General features: G+C 47.7%; 1 protein-coding gene across 1 annotated transcript in view; it reads right to left on the minus strand.

The window, feature by feature from the left end:
* Window positions 1-23,442, minus strand: part of CILP2 (cartilage intermediate layer protein 2) — a 66,699-nt gene that overhangs the window by 28,871 nt on the left and 14,386 nt on the right. Inside the window, exons 2-4 of the mRNA XM_085638354.1 lie at window positions 13,488-13,583; window positions 10,394-10,663; window positions 9,404-9,586 (exon numbers count right to left, since the gene is read on the minus strand). Of these exons, the coding sequence (XP_085494480.1) occupies window positions 9,404-9,586; window positions 10,394-10,663; window positions 13,488-13,583 (549 nt within the window). The remainder of the gene's footprint in view (window positions 1-9,403; window positions 9,587-10,393; window positions 10,664-13,487; window positions 13,584-23,442) is intronic.

Consider the following 23,442-nt stretch of genomic DNA (forward strand, 5'->3'; position numbering starts at 1 on the left):
TTAATTTACCATTTTTCTCTGTCTTTTGCATGGAAATTGCTCATTAAATGCATTATTCTCTATGTGAAAACCAGATGTTCTGAGGTTTCTTCTGGCAGACCACCCTGCACCCTCCAACCTCAGTCTCATGCCACGGTCTCCCACTTTAAGAGTACACTGGGCCTATTGAGGCTGGAAATAGACCGGTTAACTAATACCGGAGGTAGGGTTCTTGGTTCCGGGATAGAACCGAGAGAGTTATGGAAAATACCTTTTGAAGAAGTAACCGCTGGATGAATTTGCATTAAAAAACAGAACAGAACCAGATGCATTTTTATAAGTTGAAAAGGAATTTCATTGGCAGTCTCGGAACTGTGTGTATTCAGAAATGTGTGTATTTAGTAGCCAGCTTAGGTCAATAGTTGTTCTTTTGTGGCTTTGGCTTCTTTGACAGGCAGTTGTGCTTGCTTTCAGACCTGCCTTGCATCACTTCTAACAGGAAATGACATGGGTGGTATGGCATTCTGGGAAGTGAGCGACCAGTAAAAGCCTGAATACTATTTAGTGTTGCATTTGTCTAGTGCACTGACGCTACAAGTGTGACCTTGTAACACCCGTGCATTGTGTGTGGAATTAAACTGAACCTTCTTTTATATTAAGTAAATTATCTTACATGAACAAAACTAGGGGCAGGCGAAATTTTTGAAGTTTCACACTGCATAATTCTGCAGAGTTCGATAAGAACTCCGCAAAAATCCACATAATTCTGCCAACGGGTAGATAATATGCAGCTTGCTCGGCAATTTAGCTTCAGTAGTGCAAGTACCCTTAAAAATCAGTGCAAATGGCACTATGTGTTGCGCAAGAGCGCATGGCCATTTGAGTTGATTATACTGCCGCTTGAGTAAAAAATCTACCTGAGCTGCAGCAGATCTGTTTGAGCCGCAGCCCTCTTATCCGTGTTAGAAAATCGTACTATGGGACGCCAAATCTCGCTTGCGCTCTCCTGCTCACATATTCTGACCCTTGCAGGAGAAAAATTCCGCCACGCGGTGATTGGTGGAATTTGGCCAGAATGCTGCAGTAAAGAGTAACGTGGAGTGGTAAAAATTCCACCAGTTCTGCAGGCGGAACGGAACATTCCTCGCACGCTAAACAAAACGCAAAATATGATGCAGAAATGCGCCTCTCCATAAAGCACTTATGTGCCTTGTTAGTGGCAATAAGTGGTATGTCAATGCAATTAAAATACAATAGAATTTATTGATTTAACAGAACAATATAAAACAAGATCCTAAGGCAAACATTTATTTCATTTAATTTAAAAATCTTATAGTTCTGTTGTGTTAAGTGGTTGCACGAGGCTGCTATTTCCACCGTAAGTGCAGCCTGGGAAAAGTTGCTTGAGAACTCAGAAGAGTATGTAAGAGTTTTACAAATTTTTCATGTAAATATTCTTTTCTGTCCCATTATTTTCTACTTCTAAACGACTTTTGTAAGGGACAACATTTGTTTCACAGGTCAGTAGGGCTGTGTAGGGTTTTTGGCCTTCTGTTCCGAAAAGGTGGAACCAGGATAAATTGTGCATCTTCGGATGTACTCTAGAATCAATAAAGGTAATGTAAGTTGCAGAAAATATATCTGCAAGGGCTGATGTAAAGACTGAAACGTTTACGGAAGAGGTCACAAAACAGCCATCTGAAGATTTCCCGCAGATTCTTTATCTTAGGGAAATCAAACGCGCAAATATCTTGTTTGCAGTTGACCCCTTTAGGAATATTTGGTATTGATTTTTCTAAAACAAATTCTGGACATTTTGGTTTTATGCAGGGGTGTACGAATTTTACTGAAGTGAAAAAAATAGTGGGTAAAAATTGGTGCAAAAAGTGTATTTGTAAGTAACAGTAATCTGCAAAACGTACCTTTTCTCACCCAAATTCTTCCACAAAAAAAGGAAAATTGACCTATAAAGACATTGTTTGCAGGGACTCAGGAACACAGGCCATCATCTTCTTGTGTTTGCATGGAATTTCACTGGAGGTGTCTAAAGTTTGTTGCAAAACTTTCAAGACACAAATATAATTTTACAAATACAACGCCAAATTTTATGTTATTGACCCAACTTTGTCAGAGTTTCTTAAAGTTAGGATTTGGAGGAAAGCCCCAATTTGTGAGAGAGCTTAGTTGGTAAACCAGCCTTTTTAGATCGAGCCTAGCATTGCAGCGCGCATGCACTGCTCGCTGTGCGAGGCATGCTGTAGTAGGGTATGTGGTGGAAGTGCTGCGGAAGCCTCACCCACTCTCCGCCCATTTTTGTAAGTGGCTGGTGTCAATGTCCTTGGTAAACGCTGGCATCTGATTCATTATGAGGCTTGTAAGTCCCGCCTCGGTACTGCACTGTCTCCATTTGTTGCCGCCCATAAGGACTGGACCTTTTACTTCGCTCCTAACCTGGCATGCTTTATCTAGTGTGTGAGCACTATTTACTTTATTGACAATGGCAGCTGTCCTACTGCAGGCACGATGTACTTTGGTGCACATCCGCTCCTCCCTCCCGTTGTTTGTGCCTTTCCCCCCTCTCCCGTTATCCGTGCCTTCAAATAACCTCCTCGCCATCCCTCCCGTTGTCGTCATGCTCGAGGTGCCTTCACACTCACGTTGTCCGTGCTGCCCCCCCCCCCCGTTGTCCATGATCACTACCATTTGCAAAGCAATAGGTCTCGCGTAAATGCGAGCCCTATTGCATTGCAAATGCTTGTTTTCTTTAGCAGTAAATACTTGCGAGGCCTTGATTTAAGTTCAGAGCTAAATTCTGTAATTTTAGTCAGATGAGTTGCTGCACATATTTGGGGTTAATGATGCACCTTAAATGATGGTCTCTGTATTTCTGCATGTGTGAAGATAGATCCTGCTAGAGCTTTCAGATCAACACGCATCGTGCTCCAGTGCCCAGATTCATATTGTCATGATCTGTCAATATGGCGCCCACCACAAACCACGCGTTCTTTCAATTTTTAAATGTTAGGTCTGTTTGATACACAATCTGATGATGGTCATTTCTTCAAAGTTGGAGTAATGGCAGGCTAACTTCACCCTGCTAGGATGTGAACTTTTGTCTTGCAGGTTCAAAAGAACATCTCATCAGTGGTGAGTCAATCCGCCATCTTACCGGTATGGAGGGCGTGGCGCCGTAACTCTCTCTAGATATCACCTCCTCACCCTCCGAGACCCAGGTGTAGCACCTGTCTTTGACTGCATTGTGTGTACCCTAGAGCTGCATGTTTATCACCTGCACCCATTGCCCTGGTACATTAAACTATGCCCCGCATGTTCGTAACCCACGAAATTGCACGTAAGTTCCGGCATTCTGCTTTCCACTTGTGAGAAATTGCCCAAATTACACCATAATGCCCGGTCACATCATTAAAGACTATTCACTCAAAAATCATATTGTTGGAGCTCTGGAATAATCCAAAAGACGAGAACCTGAGCGGCTGTTCTTTGCGGCACTTGGCACCTTTTTTTAGCACAGAATCAGGAGGCCACTGTAGCTTGCACCACCGCTTTCCTCTACCAGCGCTGCCAATGACAGTACCAACACAATTACTATTCATCAAACTCCTACAAGTGTGACATTCCAGCCTATTTCAAGCCCCTAAAGCTATAAAAATGGCTTTGGCGGCAGTCAGTAGTAATTTTTAATGTATATTGAATTAATAAACAACTGTTGTTGTGCTCATTGTTGAATTAGACTGGCAGCGCCATCATGTGGCAGACTGTTACAAGCCCCGGAGTTGACAATTAAGTGTGAGTGCCGAGCACTGGAAACCACTGTCTCAAATTAAGCACTGGGTTTGGTACACATCGTGAGACTCACCTATAATACATGCATACAGCGCTGTTGTATGCTACCCTCATGTCATACATCCGTTGCACACACATGCACACATTGCCTGCAGTCCGCAAGCCTGTGTTGCACATTCACAACATGCATATTTGTCACGGTGCCACCACAGCATACACTTCCACATCGTCAGACCCACACTGTCAAAACCTGCACCATGCCATCCACAAAGGAACTGGAGCAAAGTCACAGAGAAGCAGCTCAACTCCACCCTCCACCGCGACACCCCCACCACCTCGACCAACGCCAACTTCGCAGCCAAAGAACTCCACAGATGGATCTCCAACTGCGCAGACAAGCTCGCACCCCTACGTAACCCCGACAGACGGTTCACCGCCGACCTCCAAGAATCCAGATGTGCCTGCAGACGTCTCGAGAAGAACTGGAGAAATAGAAAAACATCAAAAGATTGTGCCACCTACAAGAACTCCATGACAGAATACCACCAATGCATCAGATCCACCAAAAGGACCTTCATCCAAAACAAAATCCTCACCAACTCCAGCAACTCCAAGGAACTCTTCAGCGTCATCCAGGAATTCACCAAGCCCCCCAGCTAAACCACGGACACCACCCCTTCCCAGAGCCCCCACCGCCATTGCTTCAGAACTACGATGCACCGTCAACGCTACCTTCAAGACCGGCATCTTTCCTGATAACTGGAAATGTGCAGAAGTCAGATCCCTGCTCAAGAAGCCCTCAGCAGATCCCACGGACTTCCAGAACTACCGACCCATCTCCCTACTCCACTTCGTGGCCAAAGTCCCCGACAAGACCGTCAACACCCATCTAACAAAATGAATCGAACGAAGAAAACTCCCAATCCGGATTCTGCAGCAACCACAGCACCGAGACCGACTTACTCGCCGCCACCGTCGACATCCGCACCCTCCTTGACCAAGGACACACCGCGGCCCTGATCCTACTCGACTTTTCTGCCGCGTTCGACACTTTCTCCGACCGCACACTCACCGCCAGACTCCACAACGCCGGCATACAGGGATCCACCCTCAACTGGACATTCTCTTTCCTCACCAGTAGAACCCAAAGAATCAAACTGCCACCTTTTCGCTCCGAACCCACTGAAATCAACTGTGGAGTACCCCAAGGATCCTCGCTCAGCCCCACGCTCTTCAACATCTACATGGCCTCCCTCGCCGCCATCGTCAGACAGCACAGACTCAGCATAGTATCCTACGCCGACGACACCCAGCGCATCCTCTCCCCCACCAAGGACCCCATCACCACCAGACTCAACTTCCAGTAAGGAATGAAGGACGTCGCATCCTGGATGGGCAGCAAGTGCCTTGAGGTCAACTCAAAGAAGACTTAGGTCCTTGTCCTAGGACCGTCCCCCTCTGCATGGGACAACACCTGGTGGCCCACCACTTTCGGCACCCCTCCCACCCCCATGGAACATGCCCGAAACCTCACCATCGTACCCGACTCCTCCCTCCCCATGACCCGACAGGTCAACGCCGTCGCCTCCAGCTGCTTCAACACCCTGCGCATCCTCCGAAAGACCTTCAAATGGATCCCCCCCCGAATCAAGGAAAACCGTCACCCACGCACTTATAACCAGCAGACTGGACTGCGGAAATGCCCTCTATGCCGGGATCAACAAGTCTCTGCCAGGGGCGGCTGGTGACATTTTAAAGTGGTAGGGCGTAAGATGATTGGTATACTTCACTGTTGCGAGCGAGCGCAGCGAGCGAGCCCGAACCCCTATAAGGAGGGTTCGGGGGGGTTCTCCCCCCGAGAAAATTTTGAAAAAAGAGAAGAAAAATGGTGCATTTTCAAGCAAATTTGAGAAAGCAGGAAGGTTAATAAAGCAATTGTGAAAGTGCAGGTATAACATTAATAAAGAGATGTCATATAACATAGGTAGCTGCTTATTCAGTGTACAACCACAGAGCTTCATAACAGACTTCGAGATACAATGCATTTCTGAGTACCTCACTCACAGATGTTTTTTATTTAACAAATAAACTGGTTGCAAAGTAGCAGCATTCAAAATTGTTTACTTTTTGTAAATGAAATCAGCACGTCTCTCTCTAAGAGCAGCAAACTTTTCAATAACTTTTGTGTTAAAGTCCGGGATTTTCTGAACTAGCTTGCTCTCTACAGAGAGCATTGCCAAAGCATTGAGTCTTTCCTCAAGCATGGTGTTTCTCAGGAATGTCTTAATCCTCTTTAAGGCTGAAAAACATCGTTCTGCCTCGACTGTTGTCATAGGAGTGGTTATGACAATTTTAAGTAAAGCCACTGTCTCTCCAAGTGACTTTTCCATATTAAGTTTATGAATTAAAGCCAGCAAAGACAAGGCACTGAAAGGTGATAAAAAAACACGTGAATTTGCGTTTCAAATGTCCGATCCTGCTGCAGCACACTTACAAAGCCCACACATGACAGTAACTCGATTCAAGGCCCCATTCTCCCGATTTTTTTTTTTTACAATCTCCCACTTTGCTCTTCTGAAATGGTGGCATGTACGTTTCAATCAAATGTCCGATCCTGCAGCAGGTTTTATGACAAACAGCAGAGTAAAAATCTTACAGTCAGCAGAAAAGGACAAAAAAGTTTCATAAACTCAGCAAAGCACAATACAGAATAAAACTCCACCACATCCAACACCACAGCCGAGCCACCCCCATCCATTGAGCACTGAAGCCTGCGCTGCTGATACTTACTTGGGCGCTTCACACTGGGCCTTGGCTAAAGTTATTTCTAGATTGGACCACAGAAATGATGCGACTCTGTCGCTTTTAACAGACTTGACACACTCTCAAACACTTAATGCATCATTTTCTGCAGTTCTAAAGGCTCACGTTAATTTTATTTTTTGCATATTTATATAGCGCAAACTCGACCCGAAGGTATTGGAGCGCTTTACATAATTAGCACCTATTTACATTGCACATTCAGGCATGGGGAGATTAAGTGATTTGCCCAGAATCACAGGACGCGACCCCGAGGTTTCCAGCACCAAAGTCGGCAGTCTAGTTGACGGACCACATCCTCTCCCAACTGAAGAAAGTGCCACCTTTTAAGTCCTGCACAGGAAAACATAACACCCTAGGATCGTGGTGGTAATACAGTGAGTGCTTCTGTGTCCAGTTGGGGTGGTATGTAGATGCATAGGATATTATCATGTTTCCCCTCTACCGATCCCTCAATTCCCACATAGTCACCATGTGACTCCTGGAAGGTTCACATCCCCACGAGCCGGACATGTTTGTGAAGGGGTATGTACAACCCCCCTAGATCCCCTAGTGAAACCAGTGTGAAAGACCTGGTCATAGCCAAATCTATGTAGGAAGTGGCAGTTGGAGACTAGTAGGTGGGTGCCCTACATTAGCAGTACTTCTGGTGTGAATCATTTGGCAAAGCTAGGGACTGCCATGAGTTTGATGTGGTCAAAGAGGCCGTTAATATTTCAAGACATGACTTGAAAGTCAGCCAGGGCTGGTGGTCCTACGCGAGGCAATATTTGAAAATCAAGAGACTCTCAATCACAGTTGTTGTAACTGACTTTTGGGGAGCGTGGGGTGAACCACGCGTGAGCAGCAGGAGTGTAGAGGGCTGGTGAGACGGGGGCTCGTGGAGGTGGGCTCGCGCAGCCCAGAACACAAGGGATGATGGCGAAGAACATTTACAAAGTGTGACAATATTTCTTGGTAATAGTATTCTGTATTTGAGGGTGTCAGTAGGTACTGCATATCCCAGGTGGCGGCAGATTCCAGCGCACTCTGAATACATCCCCTAGGACTCCCTCCCTCTGTGGCAGTCCTGCAGTCAGTCACCCACTCCTGACCGCAGCCTTCCCCGCCCCAAGTACACGCTCTGACCTTATCCTACGTCTACCGCTGCCCCCACCCTCCTTTCCCGTAGAAGAGGCACGGCTCGCTTGTCGCCCCAGGATCGTCACATCCAGGCATGCGGCCGGCTCTCATCCGGTTTCACAGCCGCTAAAAGCCTCAATTAACCGCGCATTAATTATTCAGTACGTGGAAGGCGCGAGCCGCTGGCTGAGGTCTGGTTACAGTTTACACCTCTGCTTCTGGGGGAACAGTAGAGACACTAGTACTAGTCTGATCCGGAGAGGATGCAGACAGTGTAGGCACTCCTCAGACTCCTTGGACACCGATCACAGCCTCCCCCAAAAGACAGGGTCCCTGTGCAGCGCCCCTGGGGCCTTACATTGACCAGAAAAGTCCCATTGGTAGCTGAAGTAAAGTAAAACACCATCGCATTACAAATGCTGGGGAAACCACATCGAAAACGACAGTACTCACCAAGTCAGGGCCCAGGGGGACAACAGTAGAGACTCAGCACTGCAGTGTAGTACTACACAACAGAAAAAATTGTCACCACCACCACCACGACGAGTCGGTCGGTCGGAGTCAACCCACGAGGTGTGTACGCAGAGGCAGTGGCACCACCGCGTGCATGATGACGTGACAGATTGATGCATTGAGTGCGCAGCGCACCTCATGGCCAATCACTGTCACTGTGTTCAGACTAAGCCACAGTGATTGGCCATAGTTGCGCGGCACCCAATCCAGTTACTCCTAGGCTGCCGAGACAGTCTCAGGCTCTCTCAGCCAATCCAGAGACGCTGCATTAGCAGCGCCTGCCCTGGATTGGCGAAAGAGCACGGATAGGGCTCGCCCGGAGGGGCTGCTGCAGAGGCAACCCTCAGCCTCTCGACCCCCTCCTCTCACTTAGTAGTACACATGGCTACAGTGCGGCGAATGCGCATGCTCGTGCTTGTCGTGAGACAAACTCGAGCATGCGCAGATAAATTGCGAGCCGCCCGCTGCCGCTGTCAATCAACTCACTGTGTCACTGTCAGTGCTCGCCTCGCCCCCTGGCCCCACCCCCTTCATTGTCCGACGCTCGCATTCATTGCCTTGCAATAATAATATATTATTGCATTGCTGGTCTCAGTCTGCGACTCTGCGTGCGTTCGTTCGCGGTAAGTGGGGCTCCGCCCCTGCGCCCCAATGGACGCACCGCCACTGGTCTCTGCTCCACAAACTCCAGACCATACAGAACGCCGCAGCCAGACTCGTCCTCGGCATCCCCCGACACGAACACATCACCCAACACCTGCGGAACCTCCACTGGCTCCCCATCGAGAAGAGAGTTACTTTCAAGATACTCACCCGCGCCTACAAATGCCTCCACAACACCGGACCCCAATACCTCAACGCGAGAATCTCCTTCCACACACCCAAGAGAAACCTTCGATCTGCCGACCTTGTACTCGCTGAAACCCTGCGCATCTGCAGAGCCAGAACAGGCGGAAGAGCCTTTTCCCACATCGCGGCCAAGACCTGGAATGAGCTCCAGATCGCCGTCATATGCGCTGTCTCCCTCAACATCTTCAGCAAGACACTCAGGCCTGGCTCTTCGACTGAATGAATCTGCTTACCCCCCCTCCACCCACCAGTGCCTTGAGACCCTCACGGGTGAGTAGCACGCTTGCAATGCCCCTGATTTTTTGATGTGTGTTACCTGCGCATGGTGCAGACTGGCAGGGCCTGCGTTCCGTGGCTTGGCCCTCACACCTGGGCAGGTGTGGCAGCAGTGGGGGCTGGTTATTCAGACAGGTGCGCTGTCGGATCTGGATGCCAGGCATGCCACAGGCAGCGCGCGAGCAGGAACTCCACGTCGACCATTGAGACCAGTAGAGCTGATCTGAAAAATATTACAGGAAATGTATATACTTTACAGCATGTTACAGCAGATGAAATGACACTCCAGTGCAGTCTTGCAGAGGGGTCGTTCAACTTTCCTAGTGTTTTATTGTCTTCTTTAATGGTAGTTTTAATTATATATTTGATAACCGATTCCAATAAGGATGAATTACGTATGGGAAATTGGAACATTTCCAAATGGAGCATTATCGCTGAAATGCCAGTATGAATGGTACGCAGTGAGTTGGTGTCAAGTAAAGTCTACCCGTCTGACTTAGCCAATTCCTACTGGACTTTCAGCTCCCAAATTATGCGGTATTGTTATCACTTCCCCGGGGATATCCGCTTTTATGTGGCAGAGTTTGGAATGTATTCAGGATGGTGGTAAATGCTGAACCAGCTCCCATTGGCGGCTGTGCTGGGATATTTCCATACTGATATCAGAAGTGGGATATTTTCAGTATGATAGAAGCAGTGCAGCCCTGTTGGATTAGTGTTTGTATGATGCTCGCCCAGATGAATGTCCGGCATGTGATAGTTTGGCTGCTGCTCAGATTAAGGGATGTTTTGCAACCTATGATAATTGGTGTCAGAAGTGGGATATTCTGACAGTGGTGGGAGTGGTCCAGTCCTTTCAGATTAGAGCTTGTACAATACACCCCCAGGTGAATGCCTTACATGTAGATGCGCTCACAGCCACCTGAGAGGAGATGGTGGGTTTTCACAGCTGGGGTGGACCTGAGAAGGTTCAGCCTGGTGGCGCGTGTCTCCTTCTCTGGTTCCCCGAGCTCCAATGCTCTGTACTTACCATACGGGCACTGGAACCTGACATGATAGTTTGAGCACATCCCGTCATCCGGCTGCTCCCGGTTGATGCACCAGAACCCCTTCTCTGGGCTGTAATGCACCACCTCCCCGGTCTCCTCAGGCAGCACCCACTCGGTGGTCCGGGCCTCCAGGGCGATGGGTCGCGCGCACAGGCGCTCACGGTAGTAGAACCGGATAGCGTCCAGGGTCTCGTAGTCGCCATCTCCTCCTGGGTGGTCAACGTTGAACCATGAAGTCCACTCCGTGGCACCTGAAATCCAAAGAGACGAAAATAAGGTTTGAGATCTGCTGTGGAGCAAACTTTTGGCAGGTTGAGAAATGCAAAAGGCTTGTATGGTTGGGGCGGAGTCACTCCAGGGCAGGCCTGCTTATGATGATTTAGGGAAGAAAAAGATCCCAACTACAGCTACCACTGGAGAGTCAAGGAAACTGTTGAGTTCTGTCCTACAACTTCATACTTAACCAGGACGGACAACATGAACCCCTCTGAAACTGTTAGGGGTTCCCTCCAATTCGAAGGGCGTGGCGGGACAAGCTTGCAAAGCACTTGGTTGAAATTACACCGCCGCAGCCGTGAAGGCCTCTTTGGAAATCTCTTTTCCTTTAAACTTTCCAGAACAGCCATAAAGTAGCAAATGGTGCAGTAAAAGTCCTCTAAGGCCAGCCGACCAACCCAGACTCGGCTGCAACGTGTCCAAAGGCACCTTTCACCGCACTCAGACTGTAAACATATCATGTGTTTAATATGGGCCTTAAATTAGTTCGCCTGCTCGCCAGCCTGCTGCTGGGCCCAGGGCCAGCCTGTTTAACAGCCTCAGGAGCACGGCTTCCATGTCTCAATGACATCTTTCCTTCCTGTCAGGTGCCAATCACCTTCGGCTTTTCAAAAGGTTCCGCTGGCAGAAAGGGCAGGGAAGTGAGTGGGCATTAAAAAAACCAACAACATTAATGGAGTCTCCTTGGCAGAACACAATGTTATGGAGACTGGCATCCTTCCTTGGAAAGGAAGCACCGAGGCCAACCATCGCGGTGGCACTGCATGTCACGGACATCTGGGCGACAGCGTACTGTCAGCTCGGGGGTCCCGGTGTGCCCCCTCCACCCTCTTGTTACCGGCCAGCAAGAACTCCCGGAGCAGTCGTAAGCCAACTCACAGAGGCCTTTGCCAACTCCTAGCTGCACTGCACACACACACACACACACACACACACACACACACACGCGTAGATTACAGATGTGTGACTGATGCACAAACCTTTCTGACACAGTTGTACATTAATAACTCATGGTGTAAATTATGCATGAGCACAGTATTTACAAACTTTGGTCAAAATACTCCTCTTAAACTATCACTGCGTGTGCAGAGTCTAAACACTGTGTTGTGTGCTCATGACAGCTCACAGTGAAATAAGAGGTTCATTATACATTTTTCTTCGTTTCAGGTAAAATATGCTGCCTAGAAATGTCTCTTCTTCTTACACTCACCCTGTTGAAATGGAATATGGATATATATTCCCACACTTTGAGCACAGCTTCCATGCAGGTGCGTGTGCGTGTTTGTGTGTACTGCTCCCACTCTACACACCTACAGAGCTCTTTTGTGTGTGCAGTGCACGCCTAATCTGCAAGCCTAATGCACATGTAGCCGACTCCTCGGCCTTAGACATGTCTGGCGTTGTGAACCCTTTGTGAGTAAATATTCTAAAAGGCCCACCTCACACATTGTCATGTAGTTCCTAGGACCCCCCAGGACCTGCGTGTTTTGGATGACCTAAACTGAGGGCTTGGTGTGCAGACAGACTCATGACACCCCCACAGGATGAGTCGGCCGTTAGACCAGCTAGCTCTACGGTGCCACCACCAGCCCCCTGTACTCTACAGCGGTGTAGGTAGTTTCTGGAAACCCCTGAACATGACAACCCTGATTCCTCCGGTATCGTGGAAAACAATGCAGTATCTTTCGCTCAGTCACTCGTGCTTACTTTTCCCAGGATACACAAAGAATGACGATTGGAACGGTTTCGATAATTATTTATTGATCAAGCGTCAGTCTAGTATGAAACATATTCGCTGCGACAATCAAAAGACAGGAGCAGACAAATGTGATCGCTAGTGCCAATATCGCAAATAGCAGATACATTTCTACCATAGTGCTAATAAGATGAATATAAACAGATTATATAAAAACAATAGCATTGGCGTACTCCTACGATGCGTAGCCTACCCAAATGTACCTAGCCTAGATATGTAGGTGAAGCCTGTGTATGTAAATGCTAGGCTAGATCCTAATGGAGCCAAGAAACCCCTGGGGAAGTACTAACCCCTCACCTGATGGTTCTAAATGAAGGCCCCATCTCTGCGTCGAGGATGGCCCCCCACAAGGGATATCAGGTCTCTGCCTGTCGAAGGATCAGCGTGGAAGGAATTCTCCTCCCTTCTGTAAGGGGGAGTGAGGGTCTTTTATACTCAAGTGGTCACTCCAGGGTTTTTTCTAGAATCGATATGTTTCGAAAACATTCGCTAATCCTCGGCTAATCCTTTTCTAAACAAACATGATCATGCACAGCTGGCTGTTGGCCATGGATGAAAAAAGTGGTGACCCTTGTACAGAATAAATCTGCTGTGCCTGAGGACATGTTTATTTATGTCAGGTACAGGGATTAAGATAGGGTACCAAGAGCCTGATGTCGGAGAGACAGAACTAAGCTACTAGGTAAAAGGTCACCCGTGTACGACCATTATGTTGTGTGGATGGGACAAAATGTATGTAATCGGTATGTACATGATGGGACGATCCTAAAAGACATGACAACATACGCCTGTGAAAATGTTTCGAGAATCAGTGCCTTGGTGTCCATCAAATGACATCTTGGGGGATTAGCCAAGCTCAACAAGTCCTGTTTGATTGATTGTTTGAACATTTCACTCCACGTGGGCTTAAAATTAGCCCATGTTATCAGTGAAAAGGGGGTGTCCATGTGAAGGGTTTCCGGCAGGCAGTCCATCAGCAATACCCCAAGGACGCAAAGACCCCTGCCATCTCTCATGCCACAGTTACTTGTTGGGGGTCTTACCTGAAGTGTCGATGTTCAGAAATGAGGGCCTCCCTTTCCTCCTGTTATTGGGCATGTGCTTCCGGTTCTGGGACTTGGAGTCTCGCACCTCGGCTGCTGCAGGAAGAGCAATAAGGTCAATAAACAAGCATTGTCAAAAACAACAGCTCTGGCCTCAGCAAGATAATGCAGTGGTCAAATTTTTCATTCTCTAGTGCAAGCATATACTTCAAAAAGAAAAAGAAATGTAAATATACATAAGTATATAACCGTTGCTTTTAATTTGAATAGAATAACACAGGTGCTTCCTAGCAAGTATTCTGACAAGATGTACAGAAAAGCTTTTTAATTTTAATAGGCATCACGTGAAAATAAGATTCTTACTGATGCTAAGAAAGGGTACTACTGACTTTGAATAAGTATAAACCGAGATAGTTTAAACACACAAGGAAAAACTAAACAATAAAAGGTTAAAGAATGGAATGAAACGAGCATTGGCAAAGTATCAACAAACTAGCCGTCACCCTGAATGAGTTCATGTAATTAGGCAAAATGCCATCACTCAGTGCAGGACAGCCAATGGCAGAAGTGTGCTGACCCATTGCCTCATGCTACAGTGCGGTGCGCGTGCACAGCGCCTGTCCGGGCGCGCACATGTTTTGTCTCCCTTCGCGCACCAAACCAACAACAATAGTCTCGCCAAGGCGAAGCAGGGCATGCGCTGCGTTCGCTAGGCGAGACCTAAAAATGAAACTGGTACAACCCAAGTAGTAATAATTAAAGCTTCATATCCGGAACATGTACAGTCAGGAGCATCACAATCCTCCCTCCCACACAAAGAGGGCACAGCACATGCATGTGCAATGTAAGCACAGAAATCTGATATGTGTGAGGGCAACAGGTGGAGCAACGAAACCCTTGCTGTCACCCAAACAAGTAATGCACAGGCTGGAGCAATACACACGTTCTTCATATGCAAAACGTATGGTACATACGATGCCAGTGCTAACTTCCGTAGCACACAGGTTTAATATGGCGAAGTATCACAGGTACAGCATAGGCAGCTTCAGGGCAAGCTTCCATAGCGCACATGTTTAATATGGCACAGTATTGCAGGTATAGCATAGGCCGCTGCAGTGCAAGCTTTCTTACCACACAGATTTAATATGGCACAGTATTGCAGGTACAGTATACTCAACAGTGGAAGCTTTTGTCTCACACTAAGAACAGTTACAGTGCAACCTACAGCAGTGCAAGCTTCCCTCCCACACACCGCATGGACACCAAATGTGACAGCTCGGCGAGCATCCCACAAATCCGAACAAGTGCGTCACAGGCAGCATCTTCAGTGCAAGCTTCATCCTTACCCGCAAGGTAACCAAACAACAGAACTTGCATCTGGCAAAGATCACCTGGGATTGAGGAAAGGGGTAAAGACCTAGCTCTTCCCCAAGTGACAACTCTTTTACCCCTAAACACTGCGAAGCAGTGCCAGTCTTTATTCTTCCCCTTCTTTCATTCACTTTGCCTGTAAGCGCAGTTACAAGTTTGCCGCAGTGCAACCCCTTCACTGCTCAAGCATGACACCAAATGTCTTCCATCGTAAACCACACTACAAACCCACACTCTACCAACCAAGCAACATGAACGGAGCAGCACCATACCTGCCAAACCCCCAGAAGCGCTGCTGAAGGTCAACGCGTTGTATTACATGCGTGGTAAAGGCATGCATGGTAAACACAGGTGGGGTAGCGTCTGATAATCCAGACTCTGGCCGTGAGAACCGAGAAGGCGCCATCTCTGATGAGGGTTTTTCTGACTTCCAGAAACCTGCAGAAGAAACTCAGAGCTGGAGCGAAGGGCTCTGGTCGGGTTATAATGAGCAGAGAGTGATTTTGTCAGATTCTCTGCAGAGTGGAGAGCTCTGAAGCAAAGGCAGTGTTTGGCAGAGAAGGCCAGTGCTGGGAACCAAGACGAGAGAAGGTTCTGGAACGTTTATTAAGACCTAGCATGGTCAGAGGGGCAGCCTTTGGAATGCCTTGAAGCCCGGCCAGGAGGTAAGCCGACAGCCCTGCGGACGAGGATTACTGTAATCAAGCGTTGGCATAATTGGGGCTTGAACAACAGTTGTTTTGTTGACTGAGTTATCAATGGAACTATTTTCTTTACATGCTTTATTAGAAACAAACAGGTGGTGGAAGTAAGTTGGTTGATATGGGAGAGAGAGGTAAGTTTTTTTTTTCAGAGATGATGCCAAAGATGTGTGTGGGGTGACTTGAGTGGGGTGAGGTCAAGCTCCTTCGGCCATCGTGTCGCTACCCACGCCGAGGCTTTTCAGACAGTAAGGTCTCTAGTTGGTCACTGTTTGGAAGGAGAGAGTTTGTACTCCAGCTACTTGGCAACTGAACACAAACATCTCTTGAATTGAACCTACGAGGTCGAGGGATCCCTTTCTAATCTTACAATGAGCTGAGTGTCACTGGCATAAGTCTAGAGTCTCTGGTTGAATAAGTGGACGAGGTCTGCCAGGGAGGAAACATAGATGTTGAATAAGGTAGGGCTGAGGGCAGACCCTTGAGGGACACCATATTGGACATTCTTCAAGGAGGAGCAAAGAGGAGCCACAGTTGCAACAGGAGGAGGAGTGAGCCAACGTGGAGGCTGTATCACCAACGCATGGGACGGTTGGGGTGCATGCTGCGTGACACCTGGTCTGAGGCAGCCTGGGCAGTCTAAGAGAACCAATGCATCTCATTGTACGGCCACAGCAATGCAAGCTTCATCACGCACACAACTGGAACAGCACTTGAAGAAACAGTGCATGCTTCCCCAACTGACCCCACCCACGTACAGCACTGACCGGAGAGGAGCAAGCCTCGCTAACATGCACACTATTGGTTAAACACTTGCAGCAACAGTCAAGAGTCCATCACTTACAGAGCAGACGCAGTACCGCAGCAGCAGCAGTGCAAGCTTCACTCGCAAAGAGAATGGATATAGCTCAAGCAGCCAGTCCACAAAGCCAAGATCCTGCCTGTGATTGCATAACGGTGCACGACTTGTGCATATACCATATACAAACAAGTTAGCTAACATGGTGCTGTTGGCTACTGCCTCTGTAAAGAAAGCTGGCTAACTGTAAAAACAATGACATCAAAAACAATGGTCCTTATCCAATGATTGATAAGTGTGTAATATGTTTTACTTAGTCAGTTACTTAACTAATCAGGAGCCTAGACACAATTATACTTAAACAGAGGCTCGTAATATTGAATAGGTCATTCTAATCAGCAAAAGGACAACAACCAAAACACTGAAAGCCGTTATATATACATTTATTTTATAGTTTTGGCAATTTTACTGCAATATTCATAAAACAGAACAAGGTTGCTCCAAGAGGAAACGTGCATCAGAGGAAAGTGATTGAAAAGTGCGTGAATAGAACAAGAAATGAAAGATGCATAGTAGTAGAGGTGATCAATTAGTTACAATTACAGGCAATGTGAATCGGTTGTAATTCACCGTACACAAGCCAAAAACCTGGTCACATTTATTGAGAACACAATTAGTATAGTTCAGAAAAAAAGACCCCATTGGTGGTCTTGCACGAAGGACTGGAATTGTGTCCCAGGTAGCAAAGGGTGGGCGTCGACGTTTCGACCCGTCTTGATGGCCTATGTGGATATTTAAACCTTGGCCTTGCGGGTCTTCATCAGGACCAATAAGGGGCAACCCGACTGGAGGGTACTTTAATTAAACCACCTAGTGGTGTGGTTCCACAGAGAAAATGGCCGGGTAAGAGGGCACGGAGCCTCGGACGAGCTCACACCGCGCCGGGCCTTCAACGGAGACAGACGCTCCGGTTTCTTGAACACATTTGATGTGTATTTCATGCCCTGATTTATTCTCTGCGCTGGGTATCCATGAACAAACCTTGGACACATCGCTATCAGTTTCGACCTTTCTACTGAAGCGACACGGATTAAAAGACCCTTCAATACCAAGCCCTCTTACCCGGCCATTTTCTCTGTGGAACCACACCACTAGGTGGTTTAATTAAAGTACCCTCCAGTCGGGTTGCCCCTTATTGGTCCTGATGAAGACCCGCAAGGCCAAGGTTTAAATATCCACATAGGCCATCAAGACGGGTCGAAACGTCGACGCCCACCCTTTGCTACCTGGGACACAATTCCAGTCCTTCGTGCAAGACCACCAATGGGGTCTTTTTTTCTGAACTATACTAATTGTGTTCTCAATAAATGTGACCAGGTTTTTGGCTTGTGTACGGTGAATTACAACCGATTCACATTGCCTGTAATTGTAACTAATTGATCACCTCTACTACTATGCATCTTTCATTTCTTGTTCTATTCACGCACTTTTCAATCACTTTCCTCTGATGCACGTTTCCTCTTGGAGCAACCTTGTTCTGTTTTATGAATATTGCAGTAAAATTGCCAAAACTATAAAATAAATGTATATATAACGGCTTTCAGTGTTTTGGTTGTTGTCCTTTTGCTGATTAGAATGACCTATTCAATATTACGAGCCTCTGTTTAAGTATAATTGTGTCTAGGCTCCTGATTAGTTAAGTAACTGACTAAGTAAAACATATTACACACTTATCAATCATTGGATAAGGACCATTGTTTTTGATATTACTAATTCGCCCAGGTCCTTCTTCCTTGGGTTACCCCATTTTTGTAATGGTAAAAACAATGACAGCAGCTAATTGAGGACCAATGCCTGGTCACCAGCCAATGAGAGACTGAAAAAAGACATTCATTGGAAGATTAAAGAAACCATGGACAATGACCATAAAAAGACTGGAGGAGCCATGGCCAACATCCATCCAAAAACAAAGAGCAGAGAACAACAACTGTTTGGCCACAGCTCGAACGATAGACAAGCGCCACTGGAAGACTGGAGGAGACGTAAACAGCAGTCGCCAAACACCAAAAGAGCTCTCAACAACAACGATAACAAGACTAAAAGAACCAAAGACAACAACGGTCAAAAGACTGAAGGACTAGTATTTCAATACAGATTTTTTTAAAAGAGTTACATCGAGTAGTACTAAACACCTGTTACATGCCAAAAAACACAGCAATATGTATTGTGTGCCACATAATTGGCCATGATTACTTAAATGACACTCTTTCTTGATGGCTGCATGTCAGAATATAATTGGTAAAAGAATCCTCTATCATAAATATTGTGTCCTAAATATTGTTTAAAAAATTATAATCCCATTGGGTGTAGATTTCTTATTGACTCCAATAGGCAACATTTTTGTAAATGACATTTGGGACACAATGTTTGTGTCTGACAATATTTAATATATGCTCTTTTGGTACCGTACCTTAATTGACATTACAACAGAATCTACATAGACCTACATATCTCACAGAAATATAGAGATAGAGAAAGTCCAAAAAAGTTTCAGATACCACTTTATCTCTTAGCCTTGTGAAGTGACATGCTAAGTGTATCTTTGCTCCCACTGCTGAGGTGCCAAGTTTGATGATAAGGTGGTGATAACTGCTTAATTTGAGCCAGTGGTTTCTGACGCTCGGCAGCATCACTTAATTTTCAACACCATTACTTGTTACAGTCCACCACATAGTGGCGCTGTCCGTCTAATTTCGAAATGAGCACAACAACAGTTTTTAATATACATTAAAAATGAGTAATACCTGCCACCCAAGCCTTAGAGCATTGGGCGGGAATATATGATCTTTTTTCGCATGTGTTTACAACGCATGCCTTAACAACAAGGTCGTTACAACGACTGCGTTGTTATTTTGCATACCGTTATAGCGCAAGTCGGAAAAACGACTTGCTTGTAGGGGGGGCTGGATGTTTGAATAGTATCATTTACTATTCCAACTCCAGTCTGTGCGGACACTAGTGAAGGTGTTGGATTTCAAATCCAACACCTTCTGCCCCCTAACGCAAGTCTTTGTTCCGACTTGCGTTGTAACGGTATGCGAAATAACGTTGTTATGGCATGCGTTGTTTAGCATGCATACTAAATGCTGTTTACCTTGGGTGGTCTGGAATAGTCTGAATTATCACACTTGTAGGAGTGTGAGGGTTATTAGTTGTGTTGGTACTGTCATTGACAGAATAGCAGGGGCAATGTGTGGTGCAAGCTACAGGGGCCTCCTGACGAGGGCCCTGGCACTTTTTTTTTTTTTTTTACAAATTAAGCACTGGGTGATAAGGTGTGAATGTTCAAGTGAGATATGTTTCACCAAATACCCAGATGATGTTAGGAACACTTGCAAATAGTTTAACCCGTGGCAGTCGCTCGGGGTAGCATTCCAACCTATGGTGATCTTTTTTTCCCCACTAGGCCACCTTAGTTTAGACCTAGCCATATGCAAATCAGCCATGGTGTTGCTCCAATAGGAACAGCCCCCTCCTAAATTGCCAAGCCAGGTCCTCTCTGAACTGGAGCACAAGCACCCTAGGACCGGTTTCGGCCTCTTTGGGGCTCGCATGTCGGGTATAGCTTGGTGCCAGTGGCACAGTGTGCACAGAACGCATCTCTGGGCATACCCGGCGCACTTAGGACGTTACATCTAACACACAAAAGGTGATGGGAGGATGCTTGCAAATAGGCTAAACACTGGCATTTGCTCAGCTTAGCATTCCAACCCATAGTTTTTTTTTACCCATGATGCCACCTCAGATTAAACCCAGCGACAACACCTGCTCCCAGTCATGAGTGACATAATTGTGAGAACAGAAATTACTGAATAGTCGTGAAATGATGCATTTTGCAGCTGAGCCACAGTGGAGAGGAAAGTTACTCCCCTGTGCCACAACCTTACAGACTGCTGATCCCACGGGCACACTGAAAGTGTGTTGGCACCGATGCATGCGTATGGTGTTGGCACACTGCTCCGGGACACAGTGGGAACAATTAGACCGAGACCAGGTGAAGGATGGCTGCTAGAACCCGAATCGAGCCGACACGTTATACACCCAAAACAAAGCAGCAGCTCAGCCAGGCACTGCAGCCAATGGTTACAGGGTGACAACAGCTGCACTGGTTGCTTTTGTATACTGATTGCACACAAAGAAGACAAATTTTACTTCTTTTATTTTATTTAGTTTTTTGTTAAAAATTACAAACCGCCTCAAGGCAGCTTCAGGCAGCTTGAGATGAGGAATCGAAAGAATGGAGGTAGATGTGTCCATGTGTGGGGGGTGGCTTTGTGCATATGTGGAGGGGGGCTGTGTGCATGTGTGGAGGGGTGGCCGTGTGGGGGAGGGGTGGCCGTGTGCATGTATGGAGGGTTGCTGTGTGTATGTGTGGAGGGTGACTGTGCAAGTGTGGAGGGTGGCTGTGTGCATTTCTGGAGGGTGGCTGTGTGCATGTGTGGAGGGTTGCTGTTTGTATGTGTGGAGGGTGGCTGTGTGCATGTGGGGGAGGGGTGGCTGTGTGCATGTGTGGAGGGGTGGCTGTGTGCATGTGTGGAGGGGTGGCTGTGTGCATGTGTGGAGGGTGGCTGTGTGTATGTGTGGAGGGTGGCTGTGTGCATGTGGGGGAGGGGTGGCTGTGTGCATGTGTGGAGGGGTGGCTGTGTGCATGTGTGGAGGGGTGGCTGTGTGCATGTGTGGAGGGGTGGCTGTGTGCATGTGTGGAGGGTGGCTGTGTGCATGTTGGGAGGGTGGCTGTGTCCATGTGTGGGGGGTGGCTTTGTGCATATGTGGAGGGGGGCTGTGTGGAGGGGTGGCTGTGTGCCTGTCGGGGAGGGGTGGCTGTGTGCATGTGGGGGAGGGGTTGCTGTGTGTATGTGTGGAGGGTGGCTGTGTGCATGTGTGGAGGGGTGGTTGTGTGCATGTGGGGGAGGGGTGGTTGTGTGCATGTGGGGAGGGGTGGCTGTGTGCATGTGTGGAGGGGTGGCTGTGTGCCTGTCGGGGAGGGGTGGCTGTGTGCATGTGGGGGAGGGGTTGCTGTGTGTATGTGTGGAGGGTGGCTGTGTGCATGTGTGGAGGGGTGGCTGTGTGCATGTGTGGAGGGTGGTTGTGTGCATGTGGGGAGGGGTGGCTGTGTGCATGTGTGGAGGGGTGGCTGTGTGCCTGTCGGGGAGGGGTGGCTGTGTGCATGTGGGGGAGGGGTTGCTGTGTGTATGTGTGGAGGGTGGCTGTGTGCATGTGTGGAGGGGTGGCTGTGTGCATGTGTGGAGGGTGGCTGTGTGCATGTGGGGAGGGGTGGCTGTGTGCATGTGTGGAGGGGTGGCTGTGTGCATGTGGGGGAGGGGTGGCTGTGTGCATGTGGGGGAGGGGTGGCTGTGTGCATGTGGGGGAGGGGTGGCTGTGTGCATGTGTAGATGAACAATATCTAAGTCCCGGAGTAGACAAGCCACATAGTCTTGGTACCTGACCTGAGATAACCTAAAATGGCGCCAAACCGAGGAAAGTGGAGTACACTCTACTATCTTTGGTTCATCATCTAACTTTACAAATCTGCAAGTGCTCCCCACACCCCAAGAAATTAGTTTTAAAAAGCATCTGAAAAGCATTCTCCCGGTGAAAGCGCTATATATTATAGACACGCGCATTTGCTTCTTCGCATTCATTCATGCACTCCTGCAGGTAGAGCTGCACACGACCAAGTATACACGGACCGGCAGATCTATAGGCGCCCATGCATGCAGCAACGACCATCTGCTGAAGAAACCCTGACCGTGCCGTATGGCCAGAGGGTTGAAAGGAGGGACGGATGAAAGGCGGGCGAACAGATGGATGGGGAAAGGCTTGAATTGCTGCCAGGTGATGGGGATCACATCTGCAATTAATCGTAAGCCCCTGTCTGGGAGGAATCCCATTTAAATTGAAGAAATGAGTAGAGCATGTGTGCCCATCCGATCCTTGGCCTCTTCTTTATGATAAAACCTGGGGTGTATCTGGTTGACAAATAGTGCTATTTTTCAGTAAGATTCATGACAGTGTTTATTTGAAATAAAATTGTGGGCAAATGGTATAGAGTACAATTCATCGCCCAGCAATCGTGTAAGCTGTACCTCAACAGGTGCAAGTGAGGGATGTACCTCACCTCAGCTGGTGCTAGTGAGAGCTGTACATCAGAAGGTGCTAGTGAGAGCTGTACCTCAGAAGGTGCTAGTGAGAGCTGTACCACAGCAGGCGCAAATGAGAGCTGTACCTCAACAGGTGCTAGTGAAAGCTGTACCTCAACAGGTGCTAGTGAGAGCTGTACCTCAACAGGTGCGAGTGACAGCTGCACTTCAATAGGTGCTAGTGACAGCTGTACCTCAACAGGTGCTAGTGAGAGCTGTACCTCAACAGGTGCTAGTGAGAGCTGTACCTCAACAGGTGTGAGTGACAGCTGTACCTCCGCAGGTGCTAGTGAGAGCTGTACCTCAGCAGCTGCTATTGAGAGCTGTACTTCAATAGGTGCTAGTGAGAGCTCTACTTCGATAGGTGCCAGTGGCAGCTGCACCTCAACAGGTGCTAGTGAGAGCTGTACCTCAGCAGCTGCTATTGAGAGCTGTACTTCAGTAGATGCTAGTGAGGGCTGTACCTCAGCTGCTGCTGGTGGGAGCAGTACTTCAATAGGTGCTAGTGAGGGCTGTACGTCAATAGGTGCTAGTGAGGGCTGTACCTCAACTGGTGCTATTGAGAGCTGTACTTCAATAGGTGCTAGTGACAGCTGTACCTCAGCAGGTGCTATTGAGAGCTGTACTTCAATAGTGCTAGTGACAGCTGTACCTCAACAGGTGCTAGTGAGAGCGGGACCTCAGCAGCTGCTAGTAAGAGCTGTACCTCAACAGCTGCTGGTGAGAGCTGTACCTCAGCAGCTGCTATTGAGGGCTGTGCTTCAATAGGTGCTAGTGAGGGCTGTACCTCAGCAGCTGCTGGTGAGAGATGTACTACAAAAGGTGCTAGTGAGAGCTGTACTTCAATAGGTGCTATTGAGGATTGTGCCTCAGCAGCTGCTGGT

This window comes from Triturus cristatus, chromosome 12, assembly GCF_964204655.1.
Source record: "Triturus cristatus chromosome 12, aTriCri1.1, whole genome shotgun sequence".
NCBI classification, from domain to species: domain Eukaryota; kingdom Metazoa; phylum Chordata; class Amphibia; order Caudata; family Salamandridae; genus Triturus; species Triturus cristatus.